Source organism: Chrysoperla carnea, chromosome 1 (assembly GCF_905475395.1).
Source record: "Chrysoperla carnea chromosome 1, inChrCarn1.1, whole genome shotgun sequence".
Lineage (NCBI taxonomy): Eukaryota > Metazoa > Arthropoda > Insecta > Neuroptera > Chrysopidae > Chrysoperla > Chrysoperla carnea.
Genome location: NC_058337.1, coordinates 3,088,270 through 3,108,384, shown reverse-complemented (window position 1 = coordinate 3,108,384; position 20,115 = coordinate 3,088,270). Strand labels below are relative to the sequence as shown.

At 28.6% G+C, this 20,115-nt stretch overlaps 1 protein-coding gene across 1 annotated transcript in view; it reads left to right on the top strand.

Moving 5' to 3' along the window:
* The window catches only part of LOC123290438 (homeobox protein HMX3), a 33,836-nt gene extending 14,168 nt beyond the window's left edge, over positions 1-19,668 (top strand). Inside the window, exons 2-3 of the mRNA XM_044870613.1 lie at positions 8,467-8,639; positions 18,731-19,668. Of these exons, the coding sequence (XP_044726548.1) occupies positions 8,467-8,639; positions 18,731-19,668 (1,111 nt within the window). The remainder of the gene's footprint in view (positions 1-8,466; positions 8,640-18,730) is intronic.
* Positions 19,669-20,115: the final 447 nt, after the last annotated feature.

The window sequence follows — 20,115 nt, the reverse complement described above, 5'->3', positions numbered from 1 at the left end:
GTCAAACGTTTTAAATATATCTATGATTGTGTCATATTTACACGTATATCGTTTTTATTGAGGCTTTATTCACACTAAAGCGCCGATTATTATTTCTTGAATAAGCATATTAATTCTGTGTCTAGAGATCGTAACCATAAATCTTTTAAGAATTTAAACACATTTATAATGCTTCTAGAAAGTACGAAGATAATTTCAATTAATTGAAGTCGATGAATTTACGACACCAATACCGGATGTGATGAAAAGTACATCTCTACACCAGAACTATCGACTCGAACAACAGCTTACCTTCAAATTTGCTCGCAAAAGCTCATTTTACTGTGTACAAACCAAGAAACCTAGCAAACTGTCGGAATCACACTAACAACAAGTTTCCGTGGGACTTTACTCAGTGCTTTCTTTTGCAACCGCTGGGAAAATTGCTAATGACACCAAGTTGGACTTTTTTATAGAAATCATAAGTACAGAGGCATATTATCCATACGGCAAAATAGGCATTTGCCAACAGGAGCGAGGTCTGCAGAAAGGGGAAATTTTATTAAAAATTAACAGGAAGCCTTGAAGCTAGCAAAAGTTAAAGAATATTAAAAGGACACAAAAAGGATACGGAAGAGAAAGTTCACAGCAGATGAATCTGCCGAAGATATTACTTCTCCATTCTCTAGTCGGGAAACATTCAGAGTGGCTGTATATGTACTAATTATAGACAGTTCGATCAATTTGAACACCGAAGCAGCTCAAAATAGAGCAAGTATATTACCAACGCGATTTTACAATTTCTGAGAAATAAAGAATTTGAAGAAGTCTTTATTGATCGATTTTTATCAGAGGGAGCGGAGTGCATGCTTAGATCTTTAAAAAAAAATAGTATGGAATATTAGTTCCTTAAAAGCTTAGTTCTTTCAAAAAACAGTTCTGTGGAATTACCAGACCATTCAAAAAGTGAGCTATGAAACATTAGACAGTTTATTCATACATTTGAACAGTATTATTGTAAATTACTGTGGTTTATTAATATCTATCTATTTATTCAACGCTTGCTGTAACCCAACTTATGGCTACAATCGTAATTATATTTTGAGCTACCAGTTATCGCAAGACGAAATAATTTTCCAAATATCACACTTAGGGTGGTATGTCTTGTGAAAAATAATTGAAAAACCCGGTTTTTAAGTGTAAATTCATTTAATCCATGATAAAATCTCGAATACATGTTTATTGTCAATATTTTTTATCAAAGTCTATATATGTCCCCTCAATATTTATATAATTATATAATTATATAACCAACCGTAAAATAGGCCCTAAATTGTATACAAAAAATATTTATATAATAGTTCCTCAATTTATTTCAATACACTGGCATGACTATATACGGTCCTATTATCGAATTAAATGAAAAAAAACGTTTCTTATATCGTAAACAGATTCGAATTAATAATTTACATATTAAATAAAAGTATTCTGTTCAATTCAAAAAACAACCAGATTCCCCAACGTTCCAACGTTCTCTGTCGAATATATGTGTGTTATACAGTGGAGTCTGGAATTGGGGTGCCTAAAATTCTATATAAATTCATCCCCTTATATATATTATTTTCCAAAGTATATATAGGAGAATAAATGTATATAATATATAAAAATATGTTTATTAAATTAGGATAAATAATATATGAGCAAAACAAGATGGCTGTCTTTTTTTCCAAAATGTTTAAAAGAAATTTGTAAAAGCGAAAATTAAATCTTGTATATTTATTGTTCGAAAATTATAACAGGAAATTGAATTTTAAAAAAATGAAATTCAGGAAGAAAATAGCAAATTATATCATATACAGTTTGCAAAGATTATGATGCTTTTTGAATTTGTGGCCAAAAATCAGCGAAATAAATCAGCGAATATATCGAAAAAATTAACTCTTAATTTTCGTCTAATTTTTCGAAGTTCTAATAGAATCCACCCTCAAAATTTGAAACTTAAGTCTCAAATATTTGAAAAATATAAAATTTCTCAAAAATATAAAATTTTTTTGGGATCTTCCTTGGAAATTAGACACTATTTTACAGATTTTAAAAGAAAATTTGATTTAAGATTTTGATTTTAGCTTTCACCTCATTTTCGCCTTGGTGACTTTTCCATCTGTGGCCTGTGAAACCACTTTCAAATGAAAAGAAAAGTATGACCAAAAGACAAAAATTATAGTGAGCCTATAAAGGTTTTTTTTGGAAGACACATTAGTTCATTTAAATCGGTCCTCTCAAACCATATGCTCAAGAATTGATTGCACGAGTTAAGGCTTGCAGACATAATAACCCCGACAAAATACCTTCATGAGCTATATTCGATTACTTTTTTTTTGAGGTGGCCTTTTATTTTTAAAAATCCCAAGTTTAATAAATGTATACAACCTTTCTCAACATTTTATATTGCATCAATATAAAATATCGGGCTTATTTTATATTTTATCGATACTTATTCATGGATTAATCAATGAATAATAAATACAAAAACAATACATATTGGAAAAAAAAAAAATAAAACCATCTGAATGAAAAAAAAATTGTATAAATCCCATAAAAATTAAAAAATAAATAAAACCAAAAATAAAAAAAAAAAACAATAGTAAAGAAAAGAAAAAAAAACGAAATAACGAACTTAACGAAAATAAATAAATTTCATTTATAATAAAAAATAAATAAACATAAATTTTTCTCTTTAAAAATTTATTATCTTTTTAAACATTTTTATAATATAAATAATATTTAGTTTAAAAAAAAAAGTAGATAAAAAGAGAAAAAAGATAAAAATATTATAACTTTTCTTATGTTTTGTTTGCAACAAGAAATAAAGGAAACAAGAACAAAAAATAAAATATATATAATAATAATCGAGAGAAATTGAAAAAGATAAGATGAAGAAAAACTTTGCAACAAGCTTCTGCACAACAAGAAGACGATGAAGAACAAGAAGTAGAAGCTTGTGTGCTTTCCTTATGTGCTTTACTTTTAACGTATCTAACGTTAAAAGTATAAATATTCCCATAAGAATAATGTTTTCGTTAACCGGCCTCTAACATTAAATTTGCATTGACTTTTAAGTGTTTCCACTCTGTAACGTTGAAGTTTGAACACTTCCTGTCTATTCCTTAAAGGTTTGTTTCTTCCAAAGACATGCAACCGATTTTAAGCTTAATGCCATAGTAACGTAACGTTAAGGTTACGTTGATGTTATATAACGACTATTAACTAACAACATTCAAGTAAATATAACTACAATGTGTTTCAGTAGGAATGTTTCTAACTTGTAGAAGTAACACACCATAGGCAAATCGAAATACATAAAGATGCCTGAATTTTCCCTTTGCCTTAGATTCCAGAATCTTGCCTTTGCCACTTTATCAATTTTCATTGACAAAATCTTCTAAAACAGAAAAATGATCATTTTCCTCGCAAATCAAAAGCCCTTATATCCTTTCCAATTCCAATGCCAATCGTTTTCCAATGTAGGTATAGTTTGCAACTGTAAAAATGATCATTGGCCTCGCATAATCAATAACCCTTTTGTATTTTCCAATCCCTATGCCCATCGTCTTCCTTATCTACCCTTCCGAGGAAGAAAAAATGGGGAACAACATACCAAAAATTTCTGTAGATTTATCCCTCACATAATCGAAGCAACAAATGGGCAAAAACGGAAGTTCGTCAATTTTCTGCGCCTCGTACATTAACATTACAGATAATTTATTGGCCATTATTTCTCTGGAAGACATTGTATACTCTAGTAAGAGTAAAAGCTGTAGGGAATCGTTATAAGTAGCTTATTCGAACACAAAGTGGTTGCGATATTCTTACGATGAAACTAACTGATCGATAGACTTCTATAAACAAGTTAGGTAGAGTAGTCGAGAATATTATGTAGGAAGGTAGTTAACGTTTATTCGTTACCTATCGACATTGGTTCGTCCCCCACGTCTCCCACTTCCTTAGCCCTCCTTTGCTTTGCTCCATCATCATCAACATAGAAGTAAAGTAAATATATATCGTTCTTCGACTTTATATGTATTATACTAGAATAAGCACTTTTCGATTCGATGTTGTGTTAACTTTACATCAAAACTTTTATTTCCGCTACACTCACTCAATAAACGAGAGTATTTTGAGAAAGATGCCTTAAATATTATATAGTCTAAACTCCCAGGGCAGTAAGAATTACGTTACATAATATATCTAAAAATATACATCAAATAGTTCGAAAGAGGCATACAATCTTTAGGCAAACCATAAAATACCAAAACTTTTTACGGGTTTTTAAGATTAGTTGGTATCGTATAGGTCCAATTTACCTTACAAACTAAAAAGAAGCGATTTTTTAAGGTTCTTCGACTATCGATTAACAGCATGCTTTTGTTTTTCTGAATTGTTTTTCCAATTTTGGATAAAAGGCTTGGTTTTTATGAAAAATGAAGTTGGAAAAAATCTAAATTCATTCTGACAATTTTAGAGGGGGGAGTTCCCGATTATTTAAATAAATAAATCACCTCAAAAGTTGGCTTATTTAACATTTATCTGATGGGAAAACGTGAAAAGTGAATGATTTGATTTCATAGAATTCAGAGTTCATAGAAAATATATTCGAAATGAAAGTCTTCAGAAGCTTTTTAAGACCGCCTTTTTTTTACCCTGCCATGTGAAATTATTTTTGATTATTTTCATCTTTCTATTTTTAAATGACGTATTTGCTACTGCTATGATAGCTTGAGCTATTATGATGCTTCCACATATGACAAGTGCAGCTTTCCCAGATTTTCCCTCCCTTCTGTCACCGTCCCTCGTTGCCTAGATTGATCATAGATTTTCCTTTTAAATGTTTCATTTTACGTATAACCTTTGTGAACCTGTTAATAAAATGTCTTTTGGTAGAAAAAAATGAGAGAAAATAAAAATTTATTTATTCTCAGAAAGAAAATTGGAGTAAAAATCGCAAATGAAATTTATTGGTAGAATATATTGGTATGGTTATGGAAATTCGATGCCGATAATTCATATTATGAAACTGTAAATCACGATTTTATACTTAGTTCCCAAAAATGTTCGAGAATTTATTTTAGGTTTTCGACTGTATTTTTTTTATGTGTGTTCCCAGAATTTTCGACTGGGTGAACCGATTTTTATGATTCTTTATCTTTATGAAAGCTGATGCTTCCCGTCTGATCCCATTTCATTTTGGTCAAGTTGTGACAACGTTATACATGACAAAACACTAAAAGTCTTAAATTTGCATTAAGTATGCACGACAAGAGGACGAATAACTCAATATCAAGCCAACCGATTTCAATGAATCTTTTTTTAGTGACAAATTAGTTAGTGTACTTCAGATTCACTAAAAATCAAAAATTTTTCAAAACAAATTAGTTTGTACTAAAAAGTAAAAAAACTGTTCTGTCAGAGTTGTTTCCTTGGCTGACACCGACTCCAAAAATTACAATAACTTTAACTACATTATATTATCGTTATTTTTTTACTTTTTAGTGCATATTAATTTGTTTTGGAAAATTTTTTCTGTTGAAGTCGGTTTTCTTTTTGTTAAAAGTTTTTTATATTATTACACTTTTTGTTTTTGAGATATCATGTCCACGGATGGGCAGACAAACAAGAATGTATGTAATTAGGTGATTTTATGAACACATACCGCAATACCGAAATTTTGTTCGTAACATTTTCGACAATTTATACCCTGTATCATACATACAAGGTATTAATTTAAAATTGAACTTTAGGGCGTCCTCTCCTGGCATGTACATTAAAAACAAACACGCATAATTTTTGTTAAACAAGCGAAGGAAATAAAAAATTAACATCTAAACGAGCCACGTGTGTCTTGTTCCGTCTCGCACGCGTATGTCACACATCGAAAATAAACAAAATACGCAATAAATGATGGTACAAACCAATTTTTGGGTCACGAAATGTATTAAAAAATGTTTATATACAATTTTTTATCTAATAAAAATCTTATTATTTATGTAAAAATGTTAGTTTTTTTTTTTTTTAAATTTAATTAGGTACATAAATAAAAATTGAAATGAGAGACATCGACGGACAGACATGAATGGAGAGTCTTTTTAGTTTAGTTAGAAAGGTAAACGCGATACCAATGGTTTTATAGTGTGCGAGTGTGTTGTTGTTTTTTTAACGGAAATACACAAAGGTAGTGTTAGTTGTTAACGGAAATGGTTTAAATTTCAACTTTTTTATTTAATTATATTGTTTAAACTTATATATATATATATTTATGTGTGGGCTTTGGGATGAGATGGTTAAACCTGTTGAAAACCTAACTGCACATTGTGTAAGAAATGGAACAGTTTTCTGAAATGTATGGTAAGAATTAGAAATTGATCATCGTCCGATAATTTTACCTTTATCCAACACCTTAAATATTACAAAGACGTTGATGGACAGCTAGTTCCGTCGAATTTCAAATGAAATTACTTTTGTATGTATTGTTCGGGTGACTCCATATGTGACTGGCACTACATTTGACCCAAAATGTGTTTTATTTTGTGTCAAACTTTATGATATAAAATTTCAAATGTGACTGACACTACATTGTAAAAGAAAATCGCATCCGAGAGTTTTTTGAAGCTTCGAATATCTTCCTCTATGCAGGATTTTTGATTTTAAATTATATCTAGGATCAAATTACATAAAACAAATTATTGGAAAATAGTAAAATTAAGAACTTTAGTATTTAAGAATCACATTTATTAGAAAAACAAATCGTGACTGGCACTACCATCATTTTGGATTTCAAAATAGAATTCTCAAAATCATTTTAAAGATATAAAAATGTACAAAAATGCAATTTTTTAGTACAATTAATAAGAATCAAAAAGTCTCTAATAGGTAACATCGACTTACTTTTCTTGACTCACGATATCAAGGAGAGAACTATTGATCTCAGAGGTTCATGCATGTGTTGACAAAATCATCGGATCGAATTATTTCTACAGGTTTGTCTGTGTTTTTTCCCATCAAGAGCTTGCATACCATATAAATGGTGGTACGATATAGGCAACTCTGTCCTTTAGTTTGATTTTTTTAGATAAATGAAGACATCGGCCACTTGTACAACGTACTTTTAATATAATTTTATAGTGTATACATGATACCTTTTATGTTTTATACGCTGCTTTTGAATAAAATAATATAATAATTACAGTTGTGTTATTTATGATTGTTTAACTATTAATTAAATAATAATTAAAAATTATTTATTACCTTTGTATTTCTTTATTCATAAATTAAAATTACCTATTATGTATTTAAATTAATTAATTATTTATTATTATAAAGGTATATATGTTTTAATGTTTATATTTTGAAAGGTATAAAATTACTATTATTCATCATGCTACTATTATCAACAAAAAGCTGATGATTTTTTATTTCATATGGTCTTTAAAATACCAACCCAATTATTATAAATTATCAACGGCATATTAAAACATGAGCTTATGGATATAACATTCGCCCAGATGCTTTCCAGTTTAAGTCATGGATACAGGCTAATGTCCTCTATCGCCCTTGAAAACTTTTGGCTAAAGTATTTTTCTGTTATTAGCGTTTTTTCTTTCGATTAAGGATGTATGAGCATGACAACAATGTTTGATTTAAAGGCTCAAAATTTGTTTGTAGGTAGTTTTTTACTCAAAGAATATGTGGTTAAAATTTCAGCTTAGGTATCCGTGCAAATTTTTAAGAAAAAAGTCATTAAAAATTGATATAAAATACATTGGCTCTTATGGAGGAATCTCAAAAAACGACATATTTTGGAAGTTTTTGATAATTTTCATTTGGAATGAATGAAAACAAATTAAAAAAAAAACTTTTTAATAGAAAGTAAACATATTAGCAATGAATTAGAAAAGAAAAAAACTAAGTGTCACCGTCCATATAAGGGATGTAAGAGCAGGGTAGATTAAGGGTTGAAATTATTTTTATCTTATTTTCAACTTTGATGATGAATTTTGTTATAACTTCATGAATGTAGACGAAAAATAAGAATAAAATTTTTCGATATGTGTCTTGGTTTTCGAAATATCGAAAGCTAAATAATTTTAAACAAAATTTTCAATTTTCAATATTTTGAAAATTAAGCCAGATATCGAAAAATTTTATTCTTACTTTTCGTCTTATATCGTCAAGTAATAATATAAATTTATCATCAAAATTGAAAATATCTATTTTTTAATTTGTGCCCCCACTACCATGCTCATACATCCTTAAATGCAAAAATGACATATTTTTAAGTCCTATTTTCTCCGAAAGCTAACATTAGGTCATTTTTCATTAAAATTTAGTTCTTAGACTTTTCAAATTAGCCCCAATCGTAATTTTTTATGATTTTATAAAATTATTACTTATTGAGATAATTTTATTAACAATTTTTGTTTTTATTTACAGGCTGGGTCTTATGTCCCATTTTGGTGCATTGGCAGCAGCAACAAGCCGATATGCAGCATTATATCCAAATTCAGCACATGGTGCACACGATCCAAAAACGTTACCTTGGTATTGGGGTCGAATACCACCAACACATCCTGGTCTGGGTGCATTGGATCGACCAAGTCCGAACGGTATGTATCGCATTTAATCCTTTTTAAGAAAGGTTTTTAAATCAAATCTAAATAAATTACTTCCATAACATTAAGCAAATTATCCATGACCACTTTTGCTTTTTTTTTTGTTGTTATTATCGTTTTAATCGTGTCAAATTACTAAATAGGGGAAAGTGTTGTACCTCGTAGAAACAATAGGAATAGTCTTTCTTAATAGCCCTGTTATTTTTTGCATTTTTGGCAGAAAAACAATTCTAATTTTTATTTTTCTACGTTAAAATATTTCTACTCCAAAATTGTTCTACTTAAGTAAAACTACTTTTAACCCGTCAGCACTGGCGTTATGAGCATTTTTACAATAAAAATAACTTTTATTTTTCAAATGTTAAATGTGGTTGAATCTATTTCTGCCTTCATGTAATTTTATATATTTTCGAATTATGAATTTTTGAGACTTTTTCAACCTACATCTATGAATCTTTTCAAGTCTTTGAGATTGTTATGAGAATTCTTCTCATCATGATAGTAAAAGTGTAAGCAAAAAATATTTTCGCGGCTCTCTCGTGTACTTTCGTTAGATTTTACTTTAAAAAGTTTTTACTGTGACATTCTAGATGGAAATAAATCATGAACTCTTAAAATTGACAGTGGCGCATTCTTTTAAAATAGAATTATTTTAAAGCAAATTTAAAAAAAAAAAATCCTTAAAAGTAAACACAATTGAAACGTAAAATCTTAGAGCATATTTTGAAATAGAAAATTTTTGTTTTAAATCAAGAATAAAATTCTTTTTTGCTCGCATTTTCTTAAAATCTATCGATAAAAGTAATACGTCTCGAGATAAGAGTCATTCAAGGTACAACACCGCATCCTATCAATCCATATTTGATAGAATTTGTTTTTTTTTCTTGTCAATAATCATAATAAAAGGGTTAATCGACGGTTTTAAATGAAAAATGGTGCATCTTTTTTTTTTTTTGAAGAAAGGATAAAAAAATATTGAGTATTAAATTACAGGATTTGTAATATGATCATATTTATATTATGAAATATCCTTTTTTTAAATATAAAGAGGCATAATATGGCTTATTTATTTTTATATAAAAAAAAATATATAATATTAAATTGAAAATCTAAACAAAAACATTTTGTAAACGATTTGAACGACTTCTCGATTTAAAAACAGTAAAATGAACAATTATTATGCTTCATAAAAATTTGAAACTGTTAAATTGTTAACATAAAAGTGTAACAATAAATTGGGTATTGCGAGTCTTCTTTGGTGGTAAAAGTCCTTCGTTTGAAATGGTGAGAAATATTGATCGAAGAATATCGGTTGTAAAATAATCAGTTTAATCGAGTTTTAGAAAGCTTTTGAAAATTTAACTGACCCAAAAATTACTATAACAATTCTACCTTCACCGATAGAAACCTTTGAATCAGGCCCAAAATTGATGTCATTATTAATAGTGGATATCCCAAAATAAACCCAAGAAGTAATTTTGGTAAAAAAAAGTTTTTTTTAATAAAAAATTGTAATTATTTTACTAATTCAAGTTTGCAGTATAGGGCTGCATAAAATATAGAATAAATATCATCCAAGTGCATGTTTTTACGCATATTTAATCAAAAAAACCCAACAACCCAATTTGGGCATTCTCCCAAAGATTAATTGAAACGTATTTCTAAGGAATTGAGAAAAGTATTTGTTGAATTTCTAAAAAACCGTGACTATATTGACAAAATTCGAAGTAAAAACAGTCGAAATAGTGTATTTTTAACCGACTTCAAACAAAAACGGAGGAGGTTATCAATTCGACTGTATTTTTTTTTTTTAATGTTTGTTACCTCAGAACTTTTGACTGGGTGAACCGATTTTGATGATTCTTTATCTGTTTGAAAGCTGGTGCTTCCCGTTTTATCCCACCTCATTTTGGTACAGTTCTGACAACGGCATCCATAAGAAAACCATAAAAGTTTTAAATTTGCATTAAGTTTGCACGACAAGAGGACGAATAACTCAATATCACTTCGATGATTCTTTTTTTAGTGACAAGTTAGTTAGTGTACTTCAGATTCACTAAAAATCACAAAATAAAAAAAACTTTTAACAAAAAGAAAACCGACTTCAAAAGGAAAACTTTTCCAAAATATATTAAAATGCACTAAAAAGTAAAAAAAATAACGATAATATAATGTACTTAAAATTATTGTTATTTTTGGAGTCGGTGTCAGCCAAGGAAACAACTCTGACAGAACAGTTTGCTGCATTAGCTTGGCTGACACCGACTCCAAAAATAACAATAATTTTAACTACATTATATTATCGTTATTTTTTTACTTTTTAGTGCATTTTAATATATTTAGGAAAAGTTTTCCTTTTGAAGTCGGTTTTCTTTTTGTTAAAAGTTTTTTTATATCACCATGTTTATGAAGATACATGTTTAACCGTCTGAGAATTTCTGAGAATTCATTTTACTAATATTGTGAATTTCGAGTTTATTACAGTCAAATAATAGTTTTAAAAAAAACATTAAACTTTAAATAGGTTGCAATTAAAAAAGAATGTCTTTAATAATTATAAGAAGATTTACTTAAAATACATAAATAATTAACTAGTCAGCCATCATATATATTTATTTATAAAATTAAATTAAATTGCATCACTCAATATTTAAGTTTTTTACACATATTTATTGCAATTGTTAATAACTTAGTATTGTTTTTTTTTTTACAAAGGTTTCTTTGCGTTTTGTTTTTAAATGGTTGTTGTAAAAATACTTAGAAATAATTATTGGTAATAATCAATAATTCAATTACTAATATTATTTGTATATTATAATAATATTATTTTAAAGAAAAATGTTTGTAAAACACACAGAATGAAATAAAATCTTAAAAACGTTCTCAAAAACTGTGTGTTTGAAAATATTGGAGACTTACATTTCTAAGTTTTGAGGGTGGAATCTGCTAGAACTTGGGAAAATTAGACGAAAATTACGAGTAAAATTTTTCGATATATAGCACAGTTTTTTGAAATATTGATGCCTAACGATTTAGAAAAAATCACGTATAGAAGAAATAACGACACAAATGCCATTCATTTCATCACTATAAATGTATTTTATGGAAAAACGAGTTCCGCTTGTTAGAATTTCCTTCTTAGGAACATATTTGTTACGTTTTTAACTAATGAATATTATTTTTCCAAATTAATCTTAAGATCCTAGTCGTTATATATTATAAATTCGAAAGTAAGCATGTTTGTTTGTTTGTTTGTTACGCTTTTACGCTAAAACTAGCGAATGGTTTTTAATGAAATTGTACAGCAATAGAGTTGATATATCAGAATAACACATGAGATATAATTTATAAAGATATATTAATAAAAAATTTAAAATTAATTTAATTTGACATTACCATAAATTACAGATTTCTGTAAAAATAGTCAATATAAAATATTCCACGGCCATCTTCTCTGATATACTCGATTAATAATTACGACTATTATACATTTACAAAAAATAGAATACCATACATATATTTTACCTGTGTAAAACAATCCTTACCATTATTTCGAGTGTTCTAGAAAGGGGATAAGCGAGAGCAATCTTTATTAAATCCAGCGAAGCGGATGGGTATCACTCTCGTTTACTTAATAAAGTAAAGTCGGCTTCATAAAGCATTTTACGTATACACATGGTATAAAAATCCTTTTAATACTTGTATAAACTGAACTAACATTTAAAAAATAGACAAAAAGACTGTATAGGTCTTTTATATTCAAAATAGAACAAATTAAAAACGAATAGGTAATGTGTATGTAATGTATCTTTTTTTTTATAATTGATAATGTGATTTTAACATTAAATAGAGTATTTTAAACTACATATCATATAGAAGTCATAGTAAAACATTTTTAATACCACTTGAATAACCCAACGTATCACATAATAGTTTATACCTATGAGAAGTACACAGTCAAATACTTAATAATATTTCCAATATATTGAGTAAATTATACAAATGCACGACTTCAATTTACTTCTTTCATCTCTAACTTCCAAATTCGTTCATAATTCATCCGGAAACGTTGCTACGAAAATACTACATCTGAAAGAAAGCAAAAACGTTTCTCTTATGACTTATGAGACGAAACAGGATCAAAAAGACAAATTGAGATCTCGCATCACAGGCTAAGATTTTTGTTACATTTTGAATCTGATTAACATTGATTTTGTAAACTTCCACCGAGCAATTTACTGGATATATTCAGTTCAATAGAGAATATTCTTGAAATTTTTAATAAAATTTGAAAATATCGTACAAGAGATGGCAAAAAGTGAAATTAAAATTAAAATCGGCCAAATTAGACAGATCAAAGAGATCGGTCAAAGTGTTTGACGTCATATACTATGTTTGACATAAGAGATCCTTGTTTCAATAAATTTTAACTTGTTGTAAAACCATTAATAGGGAATCAAATATATTTACTTCAATCAAGTAATAATTTGTATCATTAAATATGTAATTTTCATTACTAATGATCACAAGATCAGAGCCTAAATGGCCGATCGGTCTAAGGCGCTTGTCTTAGAACGTTGGACTATTTAGACTTAGGTTGCGGGTTCGAATCCAGGCAGCGGCTGTGTGAACAATTTATAATTAATGGGAGTGCAGAATTGATCACATTGTCGTCGCTTGGATACGAACGAAGTAACCGAATCCACCCACATCAAAAAAAATGTAATTGTAAATATGTTTGTAATGGAATAAATAAAGATTAACAAATAATGATGTGGGTGGCCTCTGTGATAAGGCATGCGTCACAATGATCAAAAAATACTTCTTCAAAAAACAAGAATAGATCCTCTTAAATTAAGAATCCTATAAAAACCATAAAATTAGAACTAGGGCGACAAAAAATACTTTCCTTCATGGTTTCAACATTTTGTTGTTGTGCAAAGAAGAAAAAAGGCTTTAAAAGAGAAAAAACCTTCAGATGTGTTTGACTTATTAAAAACCCCGTTTCCTTGAGCCTAAAAACGAAGGTGTACGCTATTATAACAAACTTACCGTTTCCTAGGACGAAAAATTATAAAACTACACAGTAACTTATTGATTCAACAAAGCTTCGTTCGTCACTGACAAGATGGTGACTAAGCGCATATGTATGCATAAAGATTTAAATGAGATGAAATTTTATTATCGCGAAATTTCTAATATGGGCCTCTTTAGAACCAATTAAAAAATGATTACTTTTTTTTACAATAGATTGATTTTCAATTTAAACATATTATCGTGTGAACTAATAGGTTCTAAATCGAATCAATTAAACAATTTTTTTTAGATTAGAAACATTTATATGTTTTATTACAGTTAAACCCCATACATCATCATCTAAAATAAGTTCTTAATGGTTTTTTGATATATGATACACACATATATACATTTTGTAGTAATATTACGTTTTTTTTTTTATATTGTATTGAAGTCATATAAATTTTCTTTATAATTTTTTAATACAACATAGGATCTCTATGTATTCTATATGAATTAAATTCTGTCTGAATGGACATTTTACATTTCAATGATTATATACTTATGCTCCACACACACACACACACATGATTTTCAACAGCATAGATAAAAACACTTTAGTTATCCACTTAATAACGAATTAAAATTGAATCAATTTTTATTAATTTGGTAAGCTTATCACTATATTAGAACTTCTCATTTTAATCAAAACGTTTACATACACATAATGTTATCTTTTCTCAACGATTTCCTTTACAAAATGGAAGCGCTACCAACTAAACATTTAAAAAAAGGTGCATGTACTCGTGAGGACTGTCGATAGAAATTAAAACTTAAAAATTTGATATTACTGTGTTTTTGTCTTCACTTTTTAAATTAAGTATAGATAATTAAAATTTCATAAGTTTAAAATTGAATTTATTAACATACTAGTAAAACCCAACTACATTTAGATGTGGCCGATTTATTATCTAATTATTAAAAGAGTAAATAAAATAGTCTAGAAACACGCTTGGAATTATGAGAACACGCTGTGGGGTTCATAGTATAAACACTTTTGAGTATAAATGCAACGATTTGTCAAAATTTCAAGTTAATCCATTAGTATTTTCTAGGAAATCAACTAAAACCACATATCAAGGTTATAGTTACCCAGGACCAATTTCTTCACCTGTTACCTCTAAAACTCTCCATTCAATTGCAAAATTTTCCAAAAGGATAACGTGTTTCGATACCAAAAAGAAAATGTTACGAAAAACTGAAATTTTGTGTGTAATTGAGAATTTTATGCGTCTTATTCTGTATAATTATTAAAAACAGCCCTTTTTTCATTGGTCGTAATATCAAAAAGTCGTAATAAGTGTTGGTTTTTAGTCAATAAGTGCTTTTAAAAATGTTAGCATTTACATCAAAAAAACTTTTATCAATATTTCTCAAGTTTTAAGCTTTAAAATCATAACCGAATTAAGAACTGTGCATAAAAATGAAATTTTTTTGGTAAGATTTGACTTGATAAGAATTTTTCCCAAAAACACCATACAAGGATGATTATTTGATAAATAAAATTTAAAATTGTTGGTATCATTTTCATTTTTACAGTATCGAAATACCTTAAAGAGTTGAAATGAAATTTCAATTGTTCAATTTGAGTATTGGGTAATCACGACCAATGAATTTCTAAAACGATAAAATTTAATTTAATTGAGGAAACCTTAGATTGAGAAAAATAAGTATTTTTTAACAATTACATAATCTAGGTACCACCACAAAAAAAGGGAATTAATAACATTTCGTTTGATGTTAAAGAAACATTAAGGATTAGGTATTATTTATTTATTATTGAATTTCAAACCTTATAAGTTAGTTAGTTAGTACTTAATAAATGAAATTTAAAATGAAGTGGAGAGAAAATATAAAAACGAATTAAAAGTTTTTAACGCATTAGTGGCGAAGAAGACTATTTTATTTATTGATCGATACACGACACGCACTTTATAATTAAAAAATTAGTTTTATCCCTTTTTTATTTGTTCGTTATAGAAAATCGTTCTAGAAAATTAAACATTAAATTTATATGTTATTTAGTGGTTACTTTTAACAATAATATATAGAAGGTAAGGCTAGGTTATATTGGCTGTCCACGAAGGACACACTTAGGCTATGGAGCCCATTGTGATACCATATATATGTCTTTTACAACCTTTCCGCAGATAATTTCATTTATCTAGTCCTCAATTTCAGAGGCTGAGTGCACCTTCTTCATGCGTTTACCATGCACTACACCAGTCCATCACAACTCTTAATAAAATTAATTTTGTTGCGACCGCGACGGCGGCAATCGACCCTGCTACCCTAAGCATACCGCGAACGGAATTGGTTACGCCTTAGCCAACTGAGCTAATAGGGCGACATAATATATAGAAGCTCACTGGAAAAAAAATACCATCATGCTTTTTCCATTTTCCAAGTCAGAAACTTCTACTTTTATAAATTAAATCGCGTAACTATTGCAAATATTATTTTACTATCAATATTATCGGAGATTTTTCGAAATAAGTTTCGATTTTTGCTTCAATTTCCTAGGTCAATTTTTGTATTAAATAAATACGTATTTTAATTACCAAGTAATCATCATCAGTATGAATTAACTAATTGTGATTACTCATATAAATGGTGGATTTAAAATAAGTTTGTGGAAATAAAACTTCTTGAAAAAATAAAAATACAAAGTTCGATTTTTTTTTAAATGTGTTATTTTTTCAATGCCTGAAGGAATTCGCTTAGCTAACGCAGCTCCTGCCCTACTAAAATTTTTGTTATTGGTTTAATTTAAAATTTTATTATTATTTATTTTAATTATAAACAATAAATATATTAATGATTTTTTTTTTATAATTATAATTATTTTTCCCTATTAAACAAACCATTTATTTTTGTTTAATACTCAAATTACAAATATTTAAAATATAAAACCATCATATAATCAATGAATACATTATATATTTTATATTGTTTGATGTATCAATTTTCAATTGATCGGAATACATATATATATATATATATATATATATATATATATATATATAGACATACGAGTACATATTATATATTGGAAAAATAAATTATGAAAATTTAAAAATAATTTAATGGCTTTTATTATCATAAAAACATAATATTACATTTAATGATTTGTTATAATATCTTTTACCGATATATTAACGTTTTATTTATATACGGGTGGTTTTTTTTTTAACATTTGCAAAAAAAAAACAAGTGAAAACAAACAATTGACTGAATTAATTGTTGAAATACCAAGCATAGTCAGTGTTGATTTCTTTATCACATTACACATACAAACATGTGACACATACATAACTGATAAACAAGTATAGGACATATTATAAAATTTCCGCCTAATTGGCGTCCTCACGGGTAAACAGTGATGTTTACGAAAAAATGTTTCAAACAAAAGTTGTATAATTTTTGATAAGGAACTTTTTTTACGTTTAAACTTTTGTTCAATCTCTAACGGTTTACAATCTATGATGCTTGTTTACGAACTTGACCTCACTTTTTATGTCCTGAGTATGCTGTAAAAATTTCAGCTCGATATCTTTTTTCGTTTTTGAGTTATCGTGTCCACAGACGGACGGACAACTGGAAATGGACTAATTAGGTGATTTTATGAACACCTATGACAAAATTTTTTTCCTAGCATCATTATTTTTAAGCGTTACAAACTTGGTACTAAACTTAATATACTATGTATATTTCATATATACAATACAAGATATTTTTCTGAATATTGAAGGTACTGTATGAATTAATTGTAGTATTGGTTTAAAAAAGACATACTTCTGATTTAGTAGTCAACCCAATATGAGGGTACGTTTGATTTATTTCATGTATAAAGGATCAATAATTTTTAAATAATCACCGATGCACTTTTAATATCTAGATAATTTCAAAAAGAAACCAATTGATTAATCATCCTTTATAATATTTATTTATTGATGAAAGCTCACCAAGCTAAAAGATGAGAGAACTTTTACATAATACATATACATAAGTACCTACCCCCAAAATAGATAGATACATCCCTACATATTATAAATGTGAAAGTAAGAATACTTGTTTGTATGTTTGTTACGCTTTCATGCAAAAACTAGCTAATGAATTTGAATGAAACTGTACAACAATATAGCTCATACATCAGAATAACACATGAGCTATAATTTATAAAGATATATATATTTATTCTGACATTTTATTGCTCCATCTATGATCATCATTTCAAACTATAAATTAAAGATTTCTGTAAAAATTTATAATCGTTAATGTTAAAGCAATTCATGGCGTTCTTTTCTGATATACTCAATGAACTACTAATTTACACATAAAAAAATTGAAAACTATGCAAATATTTTAGGTGTGTTAAACAATTCCTTCGAGTGTCATAGAAGGGTAATAAGTGAGATCAAGAAAGGAGGAGGCTTTAAAGCCCAATGAAGCGGGCGGGTATCAAGCTAGTTATACATATATGTAGGGTAGATTAAAATATATAACATATTATAATAATATATGAAGGAAAAACATAATTTTCCCCTATATTAACTTTCTTTTTGCTTTTACCTATTTGCTTTGCTTTGCTTATTATAGAATGTTTTTGTTATAAAAATGATTCGAGTAAAAATCGTATCAGTTAAAACATTCTAAGTGTAGTCATCGCATGTAATGTTATAGTATAAAAACACTTAGAATGGTTTAACTTGTGTGTTTTTAATGCCATAGAATACATACATATCAGTTTAATCAATCAATAATTTCATATATAAAATGTAATACTATTATTTGAGGTTAGAACATTTTAACTTAATCCATTATATGGAACGTCTGTTAGTCATTTGTTTAAGTATTAAATTGGAATATTGCTAAAATGGAATCAAACCGTAATATCATGCTTTAAATTCACTGAGTAGCATTTTTTTTCCATGTTGCGTTAATTTTCCTTAGTACATTTTTCAAAAATTTTTACAAATTTACTAAAACAATTTTCTTTTTGTTTACAGATGGCTCCACAACAAATGACGACACATCACCGATTGGCTCACCACGCAATACAAACGAACCATCAAACAATCAAACACATTCCTCGGAAAATCGTTCATCACGACCAAGTAGTCCTGATCGACGATCACCTCCAAACACACCACCCCCGCATCATTTATCCAACATTCTCGGGGCACATCATCCGGCATTCCTTGATTCCACCGCAAACTATTTACAAATGTCACGTTCCAAAAGTCCGTACCGCGAAAGTGATAGTATGGTTATCGAAGAAGACGACATGGTGGACGACGATGATGAATATGACGGGAATGATAAGGATAAAAATAAATCAAATTCTGGATCAATGAGTCCCGGGAATTCAATGGGGAACAAACGAAAGAAAAAAACTCGAACAGTTTTTTCACGATCACAAGTCTTTCAATTAGAATCTACTTTTGATATGAAACGATACTTGTCGTCATCCGAACGAGCTGGATTAGCAGCAAGTTTACATTTAACGGAAACCCAAGTGAAAATCTGGTTTCAAAATCGTCGTAATAAATGGAAACGACAATTAGCTGCGGAGCTAGAAGCAGCTAATATGGCACATGCCGCACAGCGATTGGTTCGTGTACCAATTTTATATCATGATGCAAGTGTAAATCCTGGTTCATCGCCTCTCGGTACACAAATACGTCATCCATTAGCGGGTATCCATCATGATGCGCTACATCACCATCACTTAGATGCGATATCCTCGCGGGATATTGCATCAAGTATTGCTAGTTCTGTGGCTGGTGGTATTACAACATCTGTTACGTCACCAACTACAGCCACTGGTTACCCTACCTCGTTGTCGTATTATCATCACCAAGCAGCCGTGGCTGCGGCAGCGGTTCATTCAATGCCTGCTAGTCCTGTAGCGACACGAGCGCCGCCAATGTCCAGTTTAGTTTAATTTTAGTATTAATTGTAGGTTATTTGATAGAAATTTTTTTTTGTTTTCGGAAATCTACAATGAATTATTTTAAATTTTTATTCGATCCTAAATTATTCATTTTGAAAAATTTGGTACAGGCCATAAAGTGTCCGTACAGCGAAAATCCTTAAGAGTATCCGCAAGCCAGGGGTCCTAAAAATTGTTGAACATAAACCCCAATTTAAGGATGTAGGGGTAATTTAACATTGGTTTTATGGGAAAACAGTAGATGGATGATTTGTTTCCATAGATTTCTATAAAAATAGTTATAACTTGACAATATAAGACGAAAAGTAAGAATAAAATTTTTCAATATCTGGAGTAATTTTCAAAATATCGAAAATTGAAAATTTGTTATAACTACATGAATGTTCATGATCAAAGTTGAAAATAAGGTACAAATAATTTTATCCGTATGTATAAAAT